Source organism: Micromesistius poutassou (genome assembly GCF_964030765.1).
Source record: "Micromesistius poutassou genome assembly, chromosome: 9".
Taxonomy (NCBI): domain Eukaryota; kingdom Metazoa; phylum Chordata; class Actinopteri; order Gadiformes; family Gadidae; genus Micromesistius; species Micromesistius poutassou.
Window position 1 is genome coordinate 13884452 of NC_140279.1, and position 24468 is coordinate 13908919.

Here is a 24468-nt window from a genome sequence, read left to right on the forward strand (position 1 = left end):
TTACTTCATACAAATAAGTACTACTTTTACTTATCAAGCTTATACTACGACTACTACTTATCCTACTAGTATTTAATCATGCTATAGGCCTAGGTCCAAACTGTACTACTTAAGTTTAGCCATTTGTTGATCTCTATTACCCTTTTGTCAACTATTTTACATTCTTAAAATGGTTTGTATGTTTATATTGTTACACTGACGCCATTCAGACTTAAAATGTTTGAACTCTGTTTAAACTCCACTTAACCCTTAAAATGTCACAAACCATTTAAAGCCAGCAATCCAGTTTAGCGCCCGCCTTTCAACAACCACAACATATTTCAGTCAGCTCTGATCTAATTCAACATGATCTGATTATAACGAATCTAACCAAAACAATAAATAACAGATAACATTTCTTGTAATACTGTTAACATTTAACTCTTGCAATGAATGCAGATTTAGTCCTCAATTGTAAATCTTCACACTGATATTTCAAGACTTCAAGCACAGTAAACATCCACCATGGAGGTTGTTTTCACTCTGCAGGCCGTAACACAGAGCATCAGTTCCTGTTTACTTCCTGGAAAGCGGAAATTCCAGATATCCTCAGTATAAACATTACGATAAGTCTACGTCATGTTTTTAAATCTGGATTTCCAGTGTATTCTGTGTAAGGGCACTGCCTAGTTCCTTTCCATTAAGTTATCTCAAACACACATACATGAGAATGGACTCAACATGATCACAACACACTCAAGGGCATATACATACGTTTCAAGTTATATAATGCACGTTGGATGCATGGATGCACACAGCGGGTGCATTCATTAGATTGCTGTGCAACATGCAACATGCCACACACACACACACACACACACACACACACACACACACACACACACACACACACACACACACACACACACACACACACACACACACACACACACACACACACACACACACACACACACACACACACAGCTGGCAGTAGCAGAAGGGCAAACATGAAATGGTCTGAAGGAAAGTTTTAATGCACGTACAAGTGGAAAAATTAATGTCAGGTACGATTTATAGGGAACTGGTTCTGACAAGTGTCTCTGGAAACCAAATTCTCCTCTGGCTTTCAAACACAAGGACAAAAGGGATGAGGAGGACGGACTACAGAAGGAAGCGTGATTGGAAAGATAGTGGCTGATTTAGCGTGGTATCCTGGCTACAGTTCCTGTGTGACCAGAGCTGCAGTGTCCCTCAGCGTGAATGTCATTAGCCCTGACTGTTCCAGGGCTGTGCTTTAAGCCAGTTGACCTGCAACTCAACCAAAGGGTGAAGAAACAAAGTCTCCATTCGAAAATGAAAAATGAACGTCAAATTAAAAGGAATAAAGCATCCACTATGTCACCCCATGAGCGACATAAAGACTTGTTTTCAAACTGTGATGTAGATGAGAGACACATTAACGACAATCTCCACAGATCAAAGAGGGTCATTATTGGTGAGCAAAACCAAACAACAAGGAGTGTGTGTTAAACCCCAAAACTTGAATTATTGGTCCACCATAACAACAACAACACCCAAACAACACAAACAACCATTGAAATCCATGCCGTGGAACCGGAACACATTTCCCACCAATGGCGTTTCAGCGGTGAGCCAAAACACACCAAAATGTGCATCGGTCTGAACAATACACACACTGCACACAACGCGGGTGTAGTCACACAACGGGTGGGGATGAGCTCTGGGGGTCAGAGGTGACGGGGCTACTGTACGTACAGACGTGGTCCAAGCACAGAACCTGCGTCCGTCAGGTAAAGTCTCTGTCGCTTCCTGAAGACGGTGTACGAGTACACACACGCACGACGATGGACAGATAGGAGGACAGACAAAAGGCACAAAAGAAGAAGAATGTATGTGGTCCTTACAGCATCATGAGTTGTGGAGATAGCATAGCGAGACTATGCTACTTTCTATGACGAGTGGTCATAGACCTCAACGTAAAGCTATGGACCTATGCTTTTTTTTCTATGAAAACATGCAAACATACAACTTTGGAGCTAATATCTGCATATTCAGTATAATCACACACTCAAAAGATATATAAAAAATATGAGTATTTGTAGTGCACTCACCAGATACCAAACATAGTGGAAGCGGCTGAAAATCCTCATCTTTCTAGCAACTGGCCTACATGCATGGGTGTGTGTGGTAGCAAGTGAAGCTAATGAGCATTAGCTTCTGCTAAACGTCCCTGCTTACTGTAGCATCTCACTGAGAGACACCGTTAGCCTCAGCAAACCGGCTCCTCTTCCGAACAAGCATTCGTCTCGTGTGCCAGTGTGTGTGTGTGTGCGCAAAATTCATCCTCGTCATCGTCCAACCTAGCCCATCCTCCTATACGCACACGCACTCTCTAATCACCTGTGTGTGTGTGTGTGTGTGTGTGTGTGTGTGTGTGTGTGTGTGTGTGTGTGTGTGTGTGTGTGTGTGTGTGTGTGTGTGTGTGTGTGTGTGTGTGTGTGTGTGTGTGTGTGTGTGTGTGTGTGTCACAGCGGGGTTAGGTTAACTAAACATTAAACATTTATAGTGACTTTAGTTTACGGAGGCTCTCTCCCGCGTCTGTTCCTAGCCTTACTACAGCTATGGGCCTGCCCTACAGGCATAAATAAACCAACAGAATAAACTCAGACTACAATTCCCAAATGCTCATCTGACCTGAAACCTCAGATACATGTCTGTTTGAATAGTGCCAGGTCATGACCCATAATGAATTCCTTCAGACTGTTGAGGATCTGTTCCGGGACTTCTTTGTCGTTTGTCTTTTGTCTTCTTTGTTAAAACCATTCCCCTCCTTGTGTTTTATATATACGTTCGGACAGATTCAGCACCAGAACGCCTGGAGCTATAACGCATCCCGACAGTCCTCTGCTCGCTGGGGAGAGAGCTACCAGAGCTGAGAGATTCACCCAGGCGGACATGAGGCAAACTGAACATGAATACACACCAAACATCAGCTCCATTGCCCTTGAGCAAGGCACTAACCCCATTCCCAGCATCCTTACTGTACACTGCTACGTGTGAGTGTGTGCTATCTATACAGTCACAATGAATGTACCACACATTAATCCTGGATAAATAATGTCCTCGCCATGGTAATAAATAGAGAGAGGGCTGTCTATTCCTGTGTGTTCCTTCAAAGCCCTAAATACCCACACTTCACACACGTGTGCCCTAGGGCTGGAGGATGCAGACAGAGAAAAGAGCAGAGTCATCACAGGTCAAACAGCCCCTTGAGGCATGCCGCAACATTGCATGGTGAGCCATCGATCGGTTGATGTAGGTTAAATGTAGGGTGTCCACAGTCTGTGCACATGTGTTTCAACAGCAAATCGACAGGAGAATATGGTTCTTCACAGTCATAACCTGAACAGAAATGATCCTGGTGCAATGAGCTGTGTGAAATGCCTCCATCGACAGTATTCATGGTATAAATGACCTTCCAGGCTCACAGCATTTTGAAGCAATGCAAAGCCACGCAAGCCACGTTAAGGGATAACAAACGACAAGCACTGGCTTGAGGCAGGAAGCGATCTGCTTAGCTCGGCAAGGGGGTGGGGGGTGGACACGCAGACACACACACACACACACACACACATTCAGCAAGAGGACCGCCATCGTTGTTCAAGGTGGAGACGAAACACTCGATACGGGACGGAGAGCAGGAAGGAAGGAAGAAGGAGGAGGGGGGAGGGGGTGTTAAATAGGAGGAAAAACGGGGCTTACCTGCAGAGCAGCCTGGAGAGGGCGGAGAGTGAGAGAGGAAGGGAAGGAGAGAGCAGAGCTTTGGTTAGGGGTGCTGATGTACAGCACGCTACAGAGAGACATAAGGAGAGGGAAGGAGAGACAGAGCGAGAGTTGAAGGGGAGAACAAGCATGCGAGTCAGACAGTTTAAAAATAGCGTGGGGAGAAAGGGGGAGTGGATGGGGTCGGGGGGGAGGGGCAGAGTGTGGAACTATGTGTTCAAGGACAAACAGTGGCGGGGATCAGGCACCGAGCATCTATGGAAGGGAGGGAGGGAGGGAGGGGGGAGAGAGGCGGGAGGAGGGAGGGAGAGAGGATAGGATAGGATAGAGGGATGCTGTTGGAAATGGGGAGGAGACAGTGAAGGACAAGAATAGAATATAATATAAAAACAGAAGAATGGAAGAAAACAACATGAGAAAAGGAGGGGAGATGGAATGAAACACAAGGGGACACAGAGACAGACACAGACCGACACAGACAGACTGACAGACAGACAGATAACCAGCGATACCCATATAGTTTGCAAGAGATGGGGCAATCTTGTAGAAGATAAAAAAAACACATCCTTATAATTAGATACTTTTCACCTCATTTTGAGACAAATTACCCATTTCAACCATCGAGTGAGGGACTTGACATGGTGACCACATTAGTGTTTTCCGATGGGGACTGGACATGACTTGGGTGTCTGAAGTCTGGCTGCTACTGAAACCCATCTCCTTTGTTTTGAAAGGGTAACCACCACGCTTCTGTGAAGCCGTCAATAATGTATAACTGCAGCGACTGAGATCACCCCACGAATCACCTTATACCTCAGTGCTCAGCGGTGCCACAGCCACGCCCCTCCGCCCCCATAGGCCCTTCACATCCATAGGTGCTGGAAGGGGGCCAATCCCTGAAGAGATATGCAAACGATCCTATCCAATAGTCTTAAAAGCGAGTTCCCCTTGCGGTAGCATAACGGCACAAACTTGGTCGTTTAATGAATAGTAGTTGAACTAATTGAATTGTACTACAATTCAATTGAATTCAATTAAATTGACCACCCATTGAATTGTACTACAATTCAATTAGTGATTAAACAATAACGATAACCTTCGATACGATAACCGTGATTAAACGATAACTAAGGCCATGGAGCATTTCAGAGGGATTGTAGACGTCTGAAAGAAGTCATTTGTACATGAATGAGATATACATAACATTTTCAGTTAACTTAAAACCTCCACTGTGTGTCAGCTCATTGGACCGAGTGTGATACGGTTTCAACAGAGCTCTGCGCTTTAGCCCTAAGCCGTTTATGGGCCTTTTCTTGCCTTTTTCCGAGCTGTTGAGCTCCAAGGACCTGGACTGGTGAGTCATACGACATAGTCCTGAGCAGACCGGGGCCACGGGGTTGATCTGAGACATGGTGAGAGCAAGATAAGATAGTCTGCCTCGAGGGGGGGAACAGGGAGACGGTAAAGTAATATCAGCGTAGAGCCCTCTGGCTTTACTTTTAATGGCAGGGCCTGAGTGCAATCAGAGAGGCTTTGGGATGTGACCAAGGAGGTCAGAAAGTACCTGGGATCCCCAATCGTGTGTGTGTGTGTGTGTGTGTGTGTGTGTGTGTGTGTGTGTGTGTGTGTGTGTGTGTGTGTGTGTGTGTGTGTGTGTGTGTGTGTGTGTGTGTGTGTCCATACTAGACACCGCTCTCTTCAAGAAAACGACACAACAATAACAGGAAAGAAGAAAGAGTAAACGTGTGTGTACCTTTTGCTGGATAGTCGAGTGCTTCTGTTCCATGTCTCTCTTGTCCTTGGCCGCATCCACCACCAGCTGATCCAACTGGAACACACACAACCACTCATTAGCCAGAAGCCCCCCCCTCTAAACCATCGTCCCGACCCACAGAACCCGGCGACCCTGATCGACATGCGAGCGAGCAGAACCACCTGCTCTGGTTGACGGATTAACGCACGGTGCCACCTGGTTGGACCCACATGCACGCACTCCCTAAACAAACGGGGATATCATCCACATACAAAGACACTCCCACTCCCTTAATAACGTGGTTCTATCGACACCACATACAGAGCTACCCATAGGCTGATCGGCATTCACACACACACACACACACACACACACACACACACACACACACACACACACACACACAAGTGTCCAGTATGAGCAAGAGTGGCAACTGTTATGTCATTTAACAACGGGGACGATTGAGTTGGACTGAATGGGGCCTTTTCTCGGCTCCCCGTCTCAGAGCTCAGATAAACCAGCCTCGTGAGACCATCCAGATACTGAAGTTGGTGATTGCGTTTCGCAGTGATTATCAGTCTGGCCTTGGCTCGGCTGTGATTTATTTTCAAATATGGGCGCGCCGTTGCGTTGTTAAGAGAACACCGGCCAATCAATAGCGAGGCTCTGGCTCTCACTGCTCTTAGCGAATGCGCTTAGAAGAGAAGAAAAAACATATTGTCCTCTGAGAAAAGCCCAGATCTGTCTTTTTTTCTCTTCTTCTTTTAACGTTGTTATTCTATCTATTTTGGAAAAAAAAAACTTTTGATTGCTCTGTAGATTGCTATACTTTCGCTATGTGGACTAGGCTCACATAACAATCAGACTATTTACATCCATCCGTTTGTAGATTCAAGCTTCATCACGACAGCTAACAGAAAAAATAACCCCCCAAAATATCTACCGGCCGTCTAGCAGTGTGTTTCGGTGTGTGCGATATGCGTGGGGCCAATTTCATTTTCTTTCTTTTTCCAATTTCAGGAACAACCAGCCTATCGACCAGCTGGGAGCAGCTCATTCCCTGGCTTCAGATCCAAAATGGAGTCCGCTACCAGGGTCATGTGTGAAATGAGGTCTGGGGGTGATTGATGCTTCTTCTACTCCTCCTCGCTAGTACTGTATGTTGTACAAACTCGGGGTCATCTTTTTTTTCTTCTTTTGAGCAGAAAAAGATTAACCCAAATAATAAGGAGGGTGTCAGAGCTGTGTGTGTTCACACTACTCTAGCATGGCTGGTTTAATGGCTTGTTACCGCAGAGAGCAACCTACAACAGCAGCTCCCCAGATCCCTACACAGATGGATGGCTATCTGGTGAAGGGTTGCTTTGTTTGGGGAGAAACACTCTGAGGAATGCGTGAGAATATGGGTGGATAAGGCTCAGATGTTGGGGCAAAAAAACACTCAAGGGCTGCAGTAGTCGAGGCCAAGCGGCGTGGCTTGGTGGTTGAAAACAGTGTACTCAGAAGAGATAGCTTCAGGAAACCAGCATCAATAGAGATGTGCTACTGACCTCTCTGAGGCATGGTTACCCCCATCCTGTTTCAATAGTGAAGTTGTGATAAAAAAGCAGACCTCATTCAGGTATCTAATCTCATTGCCTGTGATCGCCTGTATCAGGGCAATGCAGATTGCAGAGGTAAAGGTACAAAGTCAACCTCGTTGACCTTTTGCTTTGTTTTGAGTAGCTTTTATATTTTCATGTTTTATTGATTACTAAATCATGGGATTAGGCTTTGAACCTGTATTGTTGAAAGAGTTATTCTGTTCTGTACATGAGACACACAGTGAAGTGATATATCTTCCATGGCTAAAGTATATTATGTAGCTGTAATATAAAACAAATGCATATAGATTTAAATTCAATGTTGTTTTTAAATCAGATCGTACAGTGTATTGAGTTTAATGAAAAACGCTCCATAAAATAAACTGCATTATTAATATTATTGAGTTGGGGAAGAAACTGCTTCTCTAAGAAGATGTAAAATACCTTTTGTCTCATCATCGCTGTTTAACTTTACTGAGACGGACAGAAAGGGATAGTTAATAACCCAAAGACATGTTTTGAGTATTTTGAGTTATTATTAGAGGGAGAAGGCCTTTCAGTGTGTGTGAGATAACATCAGATGGGACATGTTTCTCCCCACTAACAACATATCCACTCCTGTAGATTTAAATGGCAGGAAAGATGAAGTATGTGAACAGCATGCGGGTGTCACAATATCCCCTTGTTACATACATCTTGTTTACCTTGTGCCTCTAACATCTTATCTGACAGTGACAGGGCTAAGAGGGAGATTACCACTTCAATTGCTTCATTGTTAGTGCAGAGTGCCATACTCTGACTCAATCCAACAAACTTCAGGGTTCTGCTTAAATAAAGGCCCCTGGAATCAGATGTGACCGTGAGATGGGAACCTACGATTCATTCATTCATTCATTTAACCTGAATGTTCATATAGAAGGACATGATTAAATGAAGCACTATGTAAGCGCTAAGTATTCGTTTGAGGTTTATAATGGATGCAAGTAAACTTTGGTTGGTTTGAATAATTATCCATTAAATGAATTTGTGAGAATGAGAATGCACCTTGTCTTGTTCTCTTGAAGTTGGGCAAAGTGTGGGATGTCTGGATTTTTGTCTTAATGTCATTCTTTTTTATGGATGTTGTGATTGTATTATGGCTCTGATCCTTATCCTGACCCGAGACGCCAATTTCAAACTTAATGCATTAACCATCTCCCTAATACTAATGCCTAAATATTACCTACACCAAACTATATATATATATAATATTGTAATATATAATATATCGTGGCAAAAACTCTACCAATGTGTCATTAGGGTCAACCATTACTTCCAGCTTAGAGAACTACTACGCCTTTTAAATCATACTGCTTATTGCTCTGTTTCTAGTCTTACAAATCAAACTCAATATTTTAAGTCTAATGGCAGACTAGCTCAAACATGGGTGGACTGGGCATTTCATTTTCTTTCACTCCATATTTGTTTTGACCAATCATGGCTCTATGCCGTCTCCCCACAGAAGCTCTGCTGTAACATAGTAGGACTACTGGGTCTGAGATCACAGATTCCATTCTTGTCTTAAACATGAATCAAAGTTTGTCTTGTTATCCGTTCCATTGGTGATCTTAATGTACAAAATAGACCACACCTGTTCATCAAATACGCATAAATATATATTATCAGAGTAAAGCTGGGAACAGGAAAAGTACTTAAAGTGAAGCCAACAATCAACAGTTACAAGGCTGGTGGCTTGGGTAACCTCTCCCTCTCTACCTGCTGTGGGATCACACTTCACCAAAGTGTGATTATGCTTGCAGTGTTGCATGATGGCTATCAAACCTGTTGGCAGCTCTTCCACACCTCCCTGCACAGCCTCTCCACCTTCCTCAGCTTCATGGCGGAGAGAGAAAAGGAAGAAAAATCCACTTTGGGATTTTCAAGTGGCCTTCCACGGCTCTGAGACGGAGTGCCTTGTGGTTCCCAGTGTGTGCCGTTTCTCCTTTAGTGTTTTGGATGCTTCATCTCCAGAGTCACATGAATTCTACGCCTCGAGTCTTCTATTTTAATCATTTCTCACAAGAGTCATCGGATCCCTCTCTCTCTCGGTCTGTCTGCCTCTTCCAAACCCCCTCTTACGTCTCAGCACCTCTTCACAAATCTCTGGATGGTTCTGGCGTCAGACAAGCCGCCGCACAGAGTGAACACACTCCAGAGAGAGACGCCTCATGTTCCAGCTGCTCACTGGGCTGTAGGATTAGTCCTTTTCCTTATCTACAGATCTGGCAGCAAGAACGTGGATCTTTATCCTCTTCAGAGTGGTTCGTTTCCGTTCCTGAGGATCCCTAGAAAGTGCTGGTTTCTGACACGATGGGTTGTGAACGGCAGCTGCTTTTCCTTGTCATGTTGCTATTACGAGACGTCTTTTTAGATCATTTGTAGAAGTCTGTTTTGTACTCCTTCCCCTAATGCCTCAAAACTCTAAAAGGCATCTTGTTGGTTGTTAAGGCAATTCCTCCCCAAAAAATACTCCTCCTGATGTTTCACGCTTCAAAGCATCTGTTTTCTCATCTTCCCTGAGATCCACACTTTGGGAGGACATCAGAAGTCCTTGCACTAGAATAACTAGAAAACCCAAAATAGAGGAAAAACGAGGGCTCAACGGGCATTAATCCTGAGAACCACCATTCAAACCAGCTGATTCTCTCCTCGTACGTCCAGAGCCTTTTTCTACCGAGCTACTACAATTTTCCCCATCTCTCCCTCTTTCTCTGACCAAAATCCTGTGCTCTCTCTGCCTCCTATGCCGTTCTCATGCACCGTTAGCTACAGTACGCGGTGGGAAAACTCTCTCTCCCTCCCTCTCTCTATCTATCTCCCTCCCTCTCTCTCCAGCTCTCTCCCCTTCCTCATTCCTGCTCATGCTGCTCCTCCGAGGATCTGATAATGATCCCTCTCAGGAACGCTGCGATGGCAATGCTGCCATGGTCACGTTCCGGCCTGCCGCAGGAGAGCCTCCCCCCCTCCCCCCGGGCTACACAGGAAGCCCTGGGGGTGAGGTGTCAGATAAACAGAGTAAAAGGTATACAAGGGATTTACTTAGACCTTATACACAGTGTACATTAAGTATACACACAAACACACACACTATATGTTAAGTATACACACACAGACACTGTATGCATCAAGTCCACGCTCACACACAGTACGCGCTTATTATACACATACACAGTATATGAGAAGACACACACGTATCCACAGACACACAAATTGACATTGCATATGTACACACTTGTGTGCACCTTTGTAATGTTTGTGTATATTCTGTATACTTGCATCACACACACACACACACACACACACACACACACACACACACACACACACACACACACACACACACACACACACACACACACACACACACACACACACACACACACACACACACAGGGTGTGGAGGTTGAGGAACAAAGTCCCGCAGGAACTCACTTTGAGCACTGACGCAAGAGGAATACACAGAGTTAATGTAATGCTCCATTCTCATTCAACATGGCTGCTGATGGAATCGTAAACGTAATGCTCCAACTTCATTCAAAAGAACATGCAACTAGAGTTAGAATCAAATGGCAAGAGGTTTTGCAAAAAACATGAATGTAACCACATATTTCCTTCTTTAAACCAGATCCCCACTTTGCTACAATTTCAAATTTCTTCAGAGAGAGAGCGTGCGTGCGTGCGTGTGTTCGTGTGTGTCCTTGTGTGCGTGTGTCCTTGTGTGTGACCTTGTGTGTGTGTGCGAGCACATGAGTGGTCCTACCTGCCCTCCCAGCTGCTTCATCAGGGGTTGCAGTTCGCTGAAGAGGTCATAGCCCTGATGGAAGAAGGTCAGGTGGGCGTACATGAAGGTCAGCATCTGCAGGAGCAGGAGAAGAACCAGTGTCAGTACGAGCATCCTTCTGAGGAGCCTGGGAGACGGACTGTGTAGAAGGTGCCTGTTAGAAGAGGCTTTACCGATTTGAGGATTTCCGATCTTCTCTTGGATTGTAGGACGTTGATCTAGAATAGAAAGATAAGGAGGAAAAATGTAGTTTTAAATAGATCATCAACCACAAGGAAAGCAATTAGAAAGAGTTAGTATACATTACATTTGAGAATAGCACTATATATACACCTTATCACACAACTATCATAAACTTCGAAACACATTGCCCTCAAACTCAAATCCATCCTTATTCCTAAAACAACATATGTATCATAAGAACTTAAAATGGGAGAGAAAAACAGGGAAATCCGGACAACTGTGAAATTGGCTTGGCCAAACAGATACAAAACTCTGTCAAATGTTGCAGAGAAGATCAGACAAGCTTGAAATGAGTAACAATTCACTGACAATTCAGTGAGCGTAGTTCCCCACATCACCACCAGGGGGAGCCGACACATAAGTGAGCGACCGCATGTTGAGCCACTAGTCTCCCAGACCATCTGCACTGCACAACTATCTCAGATGCTCTGTGTGTGTGCGTGTGTGTGTGTGTGCCAGGACAGGGGGGAGAGGATTACATTGTGTGCAGGTAGCAGGCAGTGCTGAGAGTGTTGTAAACCTGTGTGTGTACAGATACGTGTTTGGGTAAACCCACGAGAGAAACACACGTACGTACAAACAAACGAATGAATGAACGAGAGAGAGAGCGATCCATCCATTACACACACACACACACACACACACACACACACACACACACACACACACACACACACACACACACACACACACACACACACACACACACACACACAGGGCAATCAAAAGTCCCACTTAAGTATTTTTGGCCCCATTTTAACTGGAGCTCACAACCTCCTCCATATATCAAGCTCGCCGTCTACCATCCAGCCTGTCACTATATGCTCCGCTCCGTGTAATTAAGGACAGAAAATGCCACGTAAACAATCCATAAATGTAATAAAAACCTAGAGCTTTATTTTTTCAGCAACGGTTCATAAGCAAACTACAGTTGCAGAGGTTTTTCGCAAGGACCTGCTGACAGGGTGTGAAACTTCATAGGTTGGCAGATTTCAATCGAGTAGGCAGAGTGACTTATGGATTTCCTATTGCGAGAGCAACCGCTCAGAGAGACTCAGTCGATTCCTCACACACCCAGAACTCTTTTTCGGGGAAGGAGGATTTCGAAAGAAACCATTGCAAAAGGTCACTGCCTGATGTTGTGAAACTCTGCGTCTGTATAAAATCTGCAAAATCCGGAAGAAGGAACATAGCTAATGGTCAGCTTCTCATGGTCCTCGGGGGCACACTTGGCAGTAGAGCGGTGGTATGTCCCACAAACCAATCCACATTAGCCTGGTTATTCATACACACGGCTGAATTAGCCCCATTACATCACCATGTATGCACTACCGTTACGTGATGGAACGGTCGTTTCCATATATAACACTTGTCATGATGAAGTCATGATATAAATAATACAACAACTTCATTATACTAGAATATTGTGTGCATCCGAAAGGAATTTCAAGTATTTCTCATGTCTCTCAGTATTTCTCATAATTATTAAAATAAATACCATTCATCGATTATCTCACAAAGTTCCTCAAAGACCTGAACCCCTACTCTCCTCTGCTGACCACTTCACCCAAAAAAATCCCCCAGCACACCCGGCCACAGCGAGCGACTGAATCCCCGGCTGATCTGTGAAAACACATGAGCAACGGGGCTGGTTCGGATACGGGCGACGGGCCCGGTGTCGGGTACCTGCAGGACGTAGTCGAGGACAATGTGGCGGAAGCACTTGCGCGTGGCGGTCAGGATGTTGGTGGCCTCCTCCACCTCGTGCTGCTTGTTGCGCGGGGCCTGGGCGTTCCTGGCCAGGGCTGCCTCCTTCTCCTCGCTCACCTTGTCGAACTGCTTCTTGGACTCCTTGAACTTACGCAGGTCTCTGAGGAGGAGATGGAGGGGCACGGGTCATGAGGACCGTCAGGAGACAGAGTTGTCTCCTCTTTGTGTTGAAGAGCGTTTGAGTGTAAGGACTTAGGAGGTCGAGGTAATAAAGCAAAATGGAGTCGATCCTCTGTGACGAGAGAAATGCATGCATGGCTGAATTGATTATTTTAGTATTTGAGTTTTTGCATTTGGACTAGTCAATGATTATTATTGTTGGATGAGTGAACACCATACTGAACACCGAGTGTGTATGCTCTACTGCTTCATAGCCAAGACAGGGTTCAAAAGTTCAATAATGTCCTTAATGTCCGCAATACCATAACTTGTGTGTCTTACTATCTGCAAGTTCAGAGGTGGTGGGTAAAAGAAAGCAAGGTTATCGCTGGTGTTGTTGAAAGAAAAAAAACGAAAAGATTAGCCTTGAGAGAAGAAACGAGAACCACAGGAAACCTTTCGACCTCCATCCATCATATTCTTCACATAATTTCCCTGGAGTTTCTCCTTTTTATGAAACATAAACATGACTAGAACTACCCATGTTGACATAATTACTCTGCAGGAAAAGGTAGGGTAACCATCAGTTATGAGTGCCATTCTTTCAGCGTCGCCCTGTATATATATATATATATATATATATATATATATTCATCACACGCCAGTGCTGAGAGCTGGCCAATGATTTCAGTAAAACACAACGTTCCCAGCATTCCCTGAACCTTAGCACCCTGGGAGGCCTGGGTGCCAAGGGTCACCGTCAATATTGAAATGAATTAATTAAGATGGAAATTGATGTGCAGACTAAAGCGAGAGGACTTTTAAGGGTGGAATGTATTACGGTTAGAAACACATTGGGTTATTAGACGTGTTCTTCAACATGCTGTCCTGTAGCTTTTATACTGTAACTTATTCATTCACATGATTGAATGTCAGTTTTTCTCCAATCCAAAGGAAACAAGGCCAACATAATATATATGAGAGATTAATGTTGCAAGGATATATTAAGGAGGAGATTTGGACTCCTCATGTGGTTTATTGAAACCACATTTAAGCTCATGACTGCTATCAAATAGTCAACTTTAAATTAACAGCGACTTTGGTTGCGGTCAGTGGACATTACTTTGAAACACAAGGCAGAAATGTGGAGTGAAGCCACTCCTGAAGGCCAGAGAAAATCACAGTCCATCAGGCTCAGTCAACACTTACTCCTTGACAAATGTTTGAAGCTGGGTCTTTATTGATCTCTGCGCCTGATCGAAGAGTATCTGTGAAGAGAGAGAAAAATGGACGGATTAGCCCATTCAATTGCCCTAACATAACACACAAAAAGGAACGTAGCAGCAAAATGTATTTCTCTCCATCTGTCCTTCTGTAAGCAGCAGCTGTGCAGCTGATTCAGGCTTGTAGGCTACGGCCTGTTCTGCAAAGTCAGCGCTCGGTTACTTATAAGCCTGGCTTCTCCTTCCTCTTGCAAAGTTTACCATAGACAAATGGGTCCATATTTCCATAAACGCTCTATGTGAATTCCCCCCTGAACACACACACACACACACACACACACACACACACACACACACACACACACACACACACACACACACACACACACACACACACACACACACACACACACACACACACACACACACACACACGATCCCTCATTGTGTGTGGTGGCTCTAGTTAACCTGCATTTTTCCATGAGACACAGCCTCCCGGAAAAGCAGCTGCCACATATAAACAAGGCCCCTGGAAAGAGCTGCGCTGCGTTTGTCTTATAATTCCCTGGACTTGGAGACGGATGACAGCGGGACCCAGACAATACGGCCAGTGTGGCGGGGCTGGGCCCGTCTGCTTGTGACACACAGCACTCTGGATCATGTGCTTAGAGATCGCTGACATTAAAAACACATATGAAGCAGTCAGCTGATGTGGCCGGTCTGTTGAGTCATCGCTCCCTGGCCTCAAGACTGTGGCTCGCTTGGAGGGGGAAGTGGGGGAGATATCTTGTGGCTTCGACTGAGTTTAAAGTCTCTCTCCACAAACGCTGGTACGAGTCGTCAATAGTGACCCGTCAAACTAATCTGTTCCGATGAAGACCTGGACATTGTAGTCGTTAGGCACCAGCCCAGATAATAATTCAACACAGATGCACACATTTAAGTTGTGTACTAGGAGGGCTACATATATCACTGCTCTTTTTTTTGTCGGGGGGGGGGGGGGGGTTGAATATATAAGTAAGCTGTTGCAAAAAAAAACATCTACCCTCAACTCCAAACTTCTGCCCAGTGTGAAGACCTCACGGTGTCTAAACAGACCTAGTCTGGGACGTTAATCAGAGATCAAGGGGGCTCTCTGACTCCTCTCCCCCCCCCCCCCCCCCCGGAATTAGTGGAGGGGTCAAGATGACCATCAGAAGGATGTGGGGACTGGGTAGAAACCCCCCAGTGGAAGACGGAGGGTCAGAGTCCAGGTCCTGGGAGAGACTAGGGAAACAAGAGCACGCATACTTCCCCATAACGGATGTAAACTTGGTTCTGGTTAACGGTTATAAACCAGTGTACTGGTGTGGCTTTAAGGGGCTCGTGTCTCTCTGTAGAGGAACACGACACTTTGTCATCCAGGCTGTGTGTGGAACTGGAAACCCGACACAAGTATTTTGTGAGAAATAAAGTCTTTTTTTTCACTGCCGTCTCTTGGGTACAGACGTCGTGAGCGGTCCACAGAGCATTAGGCTGTGTTCACATCTGCTTGTGATCGTACCATAAGAGCCGGGATAAAAGATGTGCTTCATAAGAACAAAAACCTACCCCCTTGTCACATGGATTTTTTTTAAAGGCGAGGGTTTGAGGACTTACTTGGGATTTTTGTGTTTTTTGGTTTCTATAAAATCCCTGCAATTAACAGTGAGGATTCCTATGGTATGCCTTGCTGTTTCACACAATGCATTGTTACATCCCCATTTAAGGTCTGCATGCAAACTGGTTCGTAGGGCCCTGCTGCCGTGTCATGTTCCTTGTGTGACCCACTTCGGAGAAGCAGGCGGCCAGCAACAAATATCTTGTTTTTTTTCAGCCAATGGGATGGAAGCCAGGGCTGGAGCAGTCAGGGTACTGAGTATCTCCTTTGTAGAACCAGAGAGAGACCACTGGGTCGTCTTCGTCCTCTCTAACCTCTTAAGCTACTGCATCTGCTTGACTATACCTCCTAACTGGTCTGTGACTGTAAGCTAAGCAGAATTGTAACTGTAAGCAGAATTTGACCCAGTTCTGTGTGCCGTTATGCTGGGACTGTGAACAGTGAGTGAGGTGCTGCTTGGGAGATTAACATGGCAGTGACGAGGTGGTCTTGCTGGCGATGTCCTACCGTGTGATAGTTGATCATCTCCGTCAGGCTCTCTGCAAACTTGGTGAGACTGGACTGTGGGGTAGAGGAAATAAACACAAAACAATGACGATGATGATGATGAGGAGGAGGAAAACACATGCACTGGTGAAGTCTCGATATGCATTATATTATTACATAAAACGACCATGATCCTTTCGGGAACTAGAATACATACAGGTAAACATTTAATTTAGGTAAATGTATACATTGTGGAATGAAAGTATGCATAATATACAAGCATGCATCCCGACCTAGCCATTATTTACCATATGCGAGACGCTATGCAATGTGCGCACAACAATGGAAGCTATTGGGAAAGCGAATTCTCTGGTCTAAGCGTTGCCTGTAAGTAAGTATAAACTGGGGCTGAACTCCGGACCCAGCAGAGAGCCAGTGAAAGGAAGTACACAAAGGCAGAGGGGAAGTGCTCCCCCACCCCGCCCCCACTCACACACACCCCATGCAAACCCTTGTGTGAGAAAAAACAAAGAAATTCACAGTCCGGTTTCTACAAGGTCTGAAGGACGGATTTGAAGGGTTTCACATGGTTACACAAACATTACCTCCAGCTACTCTGAACATATGAAATTAGCAATGTGAACCTCATTCAGTTCTTATTAATGAAGGATATATTCTACATGTGCTCTGACACACAACAAGAACAACATGTCTATTTGTTTCTACTTTCACAGATCTGGTCCAAGGGGTTGAGACCACAGCAAAACCCAGAAGAGGGACTGCTGGGAACAAACTGAATAGTTAAATGAAATAGTCTCAACGGACATGGGATCACAGATGGACGGGGTGGTATTAAAGAGTTAATTGAATAGTGCACTTCATCATCACCTCAATGACCTCATCTTTGGTGGACTGCTGCGCCAGCTCCCGGATGCCGTTGACAAACTGTTTGTTGGCCGTATTGTAAGCCTTCCCAGCGTCGATCATCCCAATACACAGCTTCACCAGCTGGAGGGAGACGGGGAGAGACACGGTTTTATTGGGAGTGATGTGGAAGAAAAAGGGAAGGAAGAGAGTGTGGCTTAGAGTGAAATACACAAAGATAACACGTTTTACTAATAACAGTCAAGAGGGGGGGTGTGTGTGTGATGCACAATATACAGGAAAGGGCGAGAGATAGTCACAAAGAGAGAGAGGGGCGAGAATAAAAAGCGAAATTACAATTATAAATACTTTCATAAAAAATAAAGATAAAGAAGAATGGCGAGGACAAAAACCGAGTGGGAGACAGAGCAAGACATAAAGAGGGAGAAACAGATACACTGATGGAAGATGAAGATAAAAACCAAGCAAAGTGAATAACATCTTTAAGCAATGCTCGCCAGGCTCTGTCTCCAGGGCCGGTTTCATCTTACAACCCTGGACATCTGCTCCATCAGACTTAAAGCACCACACACCAACACACAGCGACACACTGGGACCCGGAGCATGAGCTGGGCTGGCCAAGCTCAGCAGCTAGCTACCTACTCAATACTAATCCTGGAGGAGAAAGATCTACTTAAAACCCCGTCTTTCCCTCTGACTCATCGGTGGCAGGGATAATAGCTGGTTACGTCAACACCAAAACAAACCCTGGCAACGCCGTCCGTTCCCGGACGAGGAGGAGGGAGGGACGTTGCTTGTTGTGAACAGCAATGCAACCTCCTGGATTCATATTTATATTATATACACGTAGTCACACCGCTTGGCTGGTGATCAAATATTACCTGGTGGATTGACAGTACTTTAAAATGCTAAGCATGTAAACAGTTCCGGCCATCTTGCCCTGAATTTGATTTAAATCTGAATACATGCCTATATTCAAAACGTGGGTTTGGAAATGAGGGTTTGAATGTTGACTACTAGCTTTGAAATGTCCCAAAGAATACACACAACGCAATAACCAAGTGTGTTTACACAGTGTGGCTGTGTGGCGTGTGTTCCTTCCAAACGGGTTGCATGAGGTGCATGTGAAGTGTGGGCCTGTGTGAGTAAGAATGGGATTGGGTTTGTTTTCATTCCCTCCGCCTCGTCGTTCCCTGACCGTGAACAGCCTTCTCTTAGTCAGCGGCCCCACACTACAAGACTTATTACCCACCTTCTCCAACCTGGTTTATGGAGTACAATAAGACTTTTAATCATGGCTTGATTAAAAGTGTGTTGTTGAAAGATCTGAGGCGGAGGCCAAGCCAATAACAGAGTCTAGTATGGACACACGTACAAGTTACAAAACAAGAGGAAATTACAGTGGAGCTGAGTCATATTCAGCAGGACGTGACAGAGAGAGCGGTCGGGGGGGTAATGGAGATAGAGGGAGAGGATGGAGTGAGAAGAGAGAAGGGTGTGGCTGAAAAAGGGGGACTGAGATGGATGTTGGTAGGACAGAGTGAAATGGTGCGGTATGCTACAATGTGAGGGTGAGGGTTAGACACAGTGAGAGGGTGAGGTATAGTACATAGCGAGGGTAAGGGTGAGACACATTGAGAGGGTGAGACTGAGGTTGAGACGAGTGTTGATCATAGAAGAAGCAGATGGTCCACACGCCCATGCACTGACTCAGAGGCAGTTCCCCAAACGGAGGCAGGTGTTATGTCAGGGACATAATACAGTAGCAAGCTGGAACGCTGGCATCCATCTGCCAGCTGCAGTCAATGTCTAACAGTGTCCTGCAGGTGGTCAGCTTTAGATTGCCACAGATAGGCTTGATGTGTCACTCCTAAACAGCTGACTGACTACTGATGCATCTCTGTAATGTCTATTTGTTTTAGACTGTCTTCAAGCAAATGGGGGCAAAATGCTTTACATTTTGCCAAAAAATCTCTCTTTCGTACCGGGACAGGAATCAAACCGTTGACCTAACAGGGCGCATCCAAAACAATGAGACCACAGCAATGAGGCAAATGAACAATTATGCAACATTTCCTGGCCATACTCACTTTGTCAAGCTTGGATTCCAACTCACACACATCCCCCTCCACTTCCTCTATGGTGGCTCTGGAAGGACAAAATAAAATACAGTTAAACATTTCATAATATGTCATGCATAGATAAAACATTCTGTGAAAAGATTCTAAGACACACTGAGTGGAAAATCGATGCTATAGCTTTTTATTATCACAGTAAATCATACAAGATTACAATATGACAAATGATATCAATCCCATAGGATAAATTCAGGAAATATTGCTCAATTAATGCATGTAACACTACTTAAGTGAATGTATTCATGTTACATTCATTACCATACAGCATGTGAAAACTGCGATGAGGACCTGCAGACACAGACAGTATAACAGGAAGCCAGCTTGAGAAGCAGCCATGGTTTGGCAGCTACACAGGGGCCCCGCATCAGATTTGACAAGTTTTGCCTGATTAGGCACATGGGACAGCTTGGCGCTCCAAGGGGGACCACGGCCTACAGCCCGCAAGCCAGAATACCGTGGCAACGAAAGCTGGGACGGACCCATCATAGCGGGATGCATCAGTAATCTTTGACAGTTATAGTTATGACATGTGATTGAATAAAAGGAGGAGCAAGGAGCCAACAGTAACATACAATAACAACATAGAGGCATCAATCTTGCATATACACACTGTACGTATGTTGGGCTCATGCAATATGGACGTGTACGCTTGTCTGCACTTGTAGACACACACACAACCAGTGCATGTTCGTTGATGGGTAGAACATGTGCACATGGATTCAATGGGCATCTCCATCAAATTGTTTCATGTGGGGCTGGTGATTTGTACGAGCTAATCTGCTGTGGGAGCTATTCCACATGTATTGTTCAACACAAGATGGGCCTTTTAATCACGTCTTTAATTGAGAAACAGTTGAATGGATGCATCGATGAGTTTGTAGTAATGATCCATTTTCCTGCCATTCTAAGAGAGCCATGATTTCCTTGCTGTCAGATTGATCCATAAACTTGTTTTGATGGAATACGTTGCAGCATTTTGATGATGATCTGATGAGCAGTGGAACACAGGTTTCAGTTGTTGTCCATTGAGGCTTATCAATACTGGATGTGTTTAAACACCCAGTAGAGGAGCAGGTGGTATATCACCATCCAGCTGTTAAAATCTCTAACCACTGTACACATATGACCAGCTCAAACATCTGTACATGGGGACACACACACACACACACACACACACACACACACACACACACACACATCATCCTTGTATCCTATGGGCTTCTAAAATACAATATTGGTGACTACATAACACAGTCCCATTGTAAAGGCCTAGTAAAGCCTAGAACACGTTTCCTTTTTACATGTGTATTCAGCAGGACTTGTTCATGGAATCAGTCTGCCCCTGGGGCCCCTTGATAAGCTTATGTAATGCTGCCTGCTCAGTACAAAGACGTTTGTTACAACCTCCAGGCCTATGTCTATAACATTGGTGCATCATTAAAATGTTGCTTCTGCTTCATCAGCAAGTTAAAGTGCTGACCTCAACACAAATGTCTAAGTCTTTGGATCCTTGCCTGGGAAACAATTTAGGTGGAGCTGAAACAGGAATACTATGCTGAAAAATAATGACGAGTTATGCTTGAGACATGGTTATTGGTAATGTCAAGATGGCAATTCCCTCTAGTAAAGTTAAGCGGCACAAAAACCAAGAGAGAATGAACTATACCGATATGAATTTGACATCAGGATAAACAAGTTGGGCAAATCAGTAATGCAGAATAGCACAGCACCATCTGGGATTCTACAAAGCCTTGTATTCAGTAAGTAAAACACCAATGACCAGGAAGGAACATACTAATGACCAAAAAAATGCTTTGGAGTTTCCATGTTCAGATAACCAGACCAGCTGTGGCGGGGCATAGGAAACACTCCTTTCTTCCAACATTAAAGGGCCAATGTGCCCTTGAGCAAGCCAGCCACTCTGATAGCACTGGTCTTCTGCCAACAACAGACCCTATTGGCCGCACCAGTCAGTACAAATGTCCTCAATGGCTTTCTCAAGAAGACATCCAAAGACAAGCAAGGAGGCTCAGTTTTATTTGAAAAACAGTTCCAACCTCAATGTATTACCACTCAAGGTGACATCTGCAAGACACACTTCCTAATTTTGGCAACCACCAAAAAACATCTTGAACGCACCTCTTCCTTTCCACCCAGTCTGCATACTGCAAATGGCAGACTTTGGGCTATTTTGCAACCCAGCACAATTAGTAGAGGACACTAAACAAGTGTCATCTTGCAATGGAATCTTTCAACCGCTAAAAGCTTTGTCAGATCCGACGTGAGACATGATACACTGAAAATAAGTGTCTAAACATAGAGCAGATGTGCATTGTCACAAACTCCTGGATAAATTTAACCCAAACAACTGCATTACCCAGTGTGCGTTTTAAGTCTAGCTATGAGAGTATATTTTTCCTTTGTCATTTCATTTCTAACCTCTGGGAGTTGGCATGGTACTAAACTGAACAAGGAAAAGAGAGGGAGGGGAGCTGCGACAGGCTGATCTGAGCCAGTGCTTCTGACCTTGGACATTTTGCAGTATTCCCCCCTGAACACACACACACACACACACACACACACACACACACACACACACACACACACACACACACACACACACACACACACACACACACACACACACACACACACACACACACACACACACACACACACACACACACACTGTGGCACTGGGCAATCAAAAGGGAGAGAGCGATAAGGAAACCAAGAGAAAGAAGGAATAGAATATTTTCCAAACCGTTCATGCTCATTCGAGAATGCAGAGCGGTAACGCCACTGAATACATTGACACAGAATAGATATGAAAGATTATTCATTGCACTATGGCTCAATGAGCAAAGAGGAAGAAGAGGGCAGAGTAAAAATAAAATACTGCAGAGACAGCAGACACAGAAGTCAAGTTAACCGAGAAACGCATGGATACCAAAATGCAACCAGGTCATAACTTTAGGCAAATAAGGCAACATTAGCATGCAATTAAATACAATTTTAAAATATAGAATATCAACATAATATAATACCATTAGAATTAATAAATGCAAAGTTCCACTTGCAGACTTGGCCACCACTAAACATCAACACTGAATTGGTTGTATCACACTAACCCAACTATAACTGTACAGCTCATTAGCAAGTCAACTGAGCTGGACATGAATAGACACTTCTTTATCACTCCTCATCGGTGATTTAATGTTTTAATAATGCTGTGCTCAAAACAGCTCTGAGCATCCCTTGCTAGGGAATTTCCCCAGCTACACATTTTCCCCATTAAACTTTCCCACGAACAAACATGGATGCAGGCTTTAATCCTTTCTTTGAAAAACCGGTTCATGTAGTTGAAAAATGTTTGCAAAACAGGACCTGGAATATAGAAAATCAAATAACTTTTGGTCCTGCATAGCTGCGGGGGAAATGTTTGGCTGTTTTTTTCTCTTAAACAATGTCACCAGTATAGCCTTCAGAGATAAATTAATTTTAACCATTACAAGTTAAGTGCTGTGTTCATCCGTTTGGATATAAGCCAGGCACTTGCTTCCTGGCTCATGAATAGAGTTTGGCTGTTTATCCAAATCCAACACAATTTGAACAAGCAGTGGGAACAAATGCAAATCACCAAGGAAATGTGGGCATGCAAAGGTTAAATTTGGAAAATGATTTGATCTGACTCTGCATTGTCCGAATAATCAGGGTTCCCCAAAAATAATGTCATCAAAGTGCCAATTCCCACTTTTACCGTGTAACATTTCAAAAGGAACAAGGAAGTCAGTGTCTTTCAAATCCCCTCTTGGCATGAGTCTAGTCCAAAACCCGACTTTAGTTTAATATATGAAGTCTGAAGGCTGACGAGCAAAAATCTGGATGAACTGGGCGTTTCACTTTCTTTTGCTTCGTTTCAACCGATCATGTTGCTCAAGCGAGGATCCGTAAGAGAGTGATTGGTCAAGACAAGCTCGGCCAGCAGTAGTAAACTGTAAAGAAGTGTCTGTGAAGGTGTCAAGCCAACATCGTGTAGACTGGCCCCTGCAGAAATACTTCGGTCGACTGTCTCTGCAACGAAACAGGAAGAAAGGCATGACTCCACCCCTTGCAGACTTGCAGTCTCTGTTTTGCGGCCCATACACCGTTCTTGATGTTCCTGTTACCGTTCCCCCCGTGACTGGTTTACATGTAAAAACCATGTAAAAACACTTTGGGAAGATCCCGGATCATAGATAGAATGGACATGGAAAGTCCACAAGACAAGCACGACATTATTGATACTCGACGCTGCCAGCTGAGATAATAATCTCCAGAACAAACTCGAGAGATCAGAGGAAATTAGGTTCTCAGGATAAATTGCACACAAATGCAAGCCAATGTTTTCCCCTGCAACAGCAAACCCAAATTCCCATAATAGCAGTAGAACGCCATCGCGTCACACCATCATGATGGCAGGAACACGTGTTAAATACGAGGCTAGATAAGACCGCAGTGGACGCAGAATAGCCAAATATCAGACACGTGTGATCTAAAAATAAGCAGTGGCGGTGGCCAAGGTGGCAGACGGGCTGAGAGGAGACATATGAGGAAGAGGAGGAAGCGATCAGCCCGTGTTGGAAAGAGAAGAAGTGTTATTGTTATCCGTGAATCCCCATGTCCGAGTGACAGACCCATTAATCAGTCTCTGCGGCATAATCGCCACGTACGGTCCAATAAGGAAAAAAAGCAGTCCTAACACAATATCATCCCTGATTCATTGCATTGCACCACAACCTTGGTGCAACCCACCTCAGGGAATCTTAGCACCAATCCATCACACCACTCAACTGGTGCAATGCCAACCAGGATATAGAAGACAGGAGAGCTACTGTGGTTATGCATACATTTCCTGAATCACCCAACCCTTGGAGTCATAAGTTTCTCCCCCCCCCCCCCCCCTAAATTCAGCTGAAGAGGGCCAGTTGGGACCAGCACACTTGATACCCATCCAGCAGTGGGCTCATTGCCATTCATGAGTCTTGGAGAGAGAAGCTGTGA

General features: G+C 44.7%; 1 protein-coding gene across 2 annotated transcripts in view; it reads right to left on the reverse strand.

Moving 5' to 3' along the window:
• Positions 1–24468, reverse strand: part of LOC311353440 (arf-GAP with coiled-coil, ANK repeat and PH domain-containing protein 2-like) — a 47192-nt gene that overhangs the window by 16330 nt on the left and 6394 nt on the right. For both annotated transcript variants that reach the window (XM_084473352.1, XM_084473353.1), the window contains exons 2-9: positions 19378–19435; positions 17291–17410; positions 16424–16477; positions 14264–14322; positions 12872–13055; positions 11116–11160; positions 10922–11017; positions 5540–5614 (exon numbers count right to left, since the gene is read on the reverse strand). In XM_084473352.1, the coding sequence (XP_084329478.1) occupies positions 5540–5614; positions 10922–11017; positions 11116–11160; positions 12872–13055; positions 14264–14322; positions 16424–16477; positions 17291–17410; positions 19378–19435 (691 nt within the window). The remainder of the gene's footprint in view (positions 1–5539; positions 5615–10921; positions 11018–11115; positions 11161–12871; positions 13056–14263; positions 14323–16423; positions 16478–17290; positions 17411–19377; positions 19436–24468) is intronic.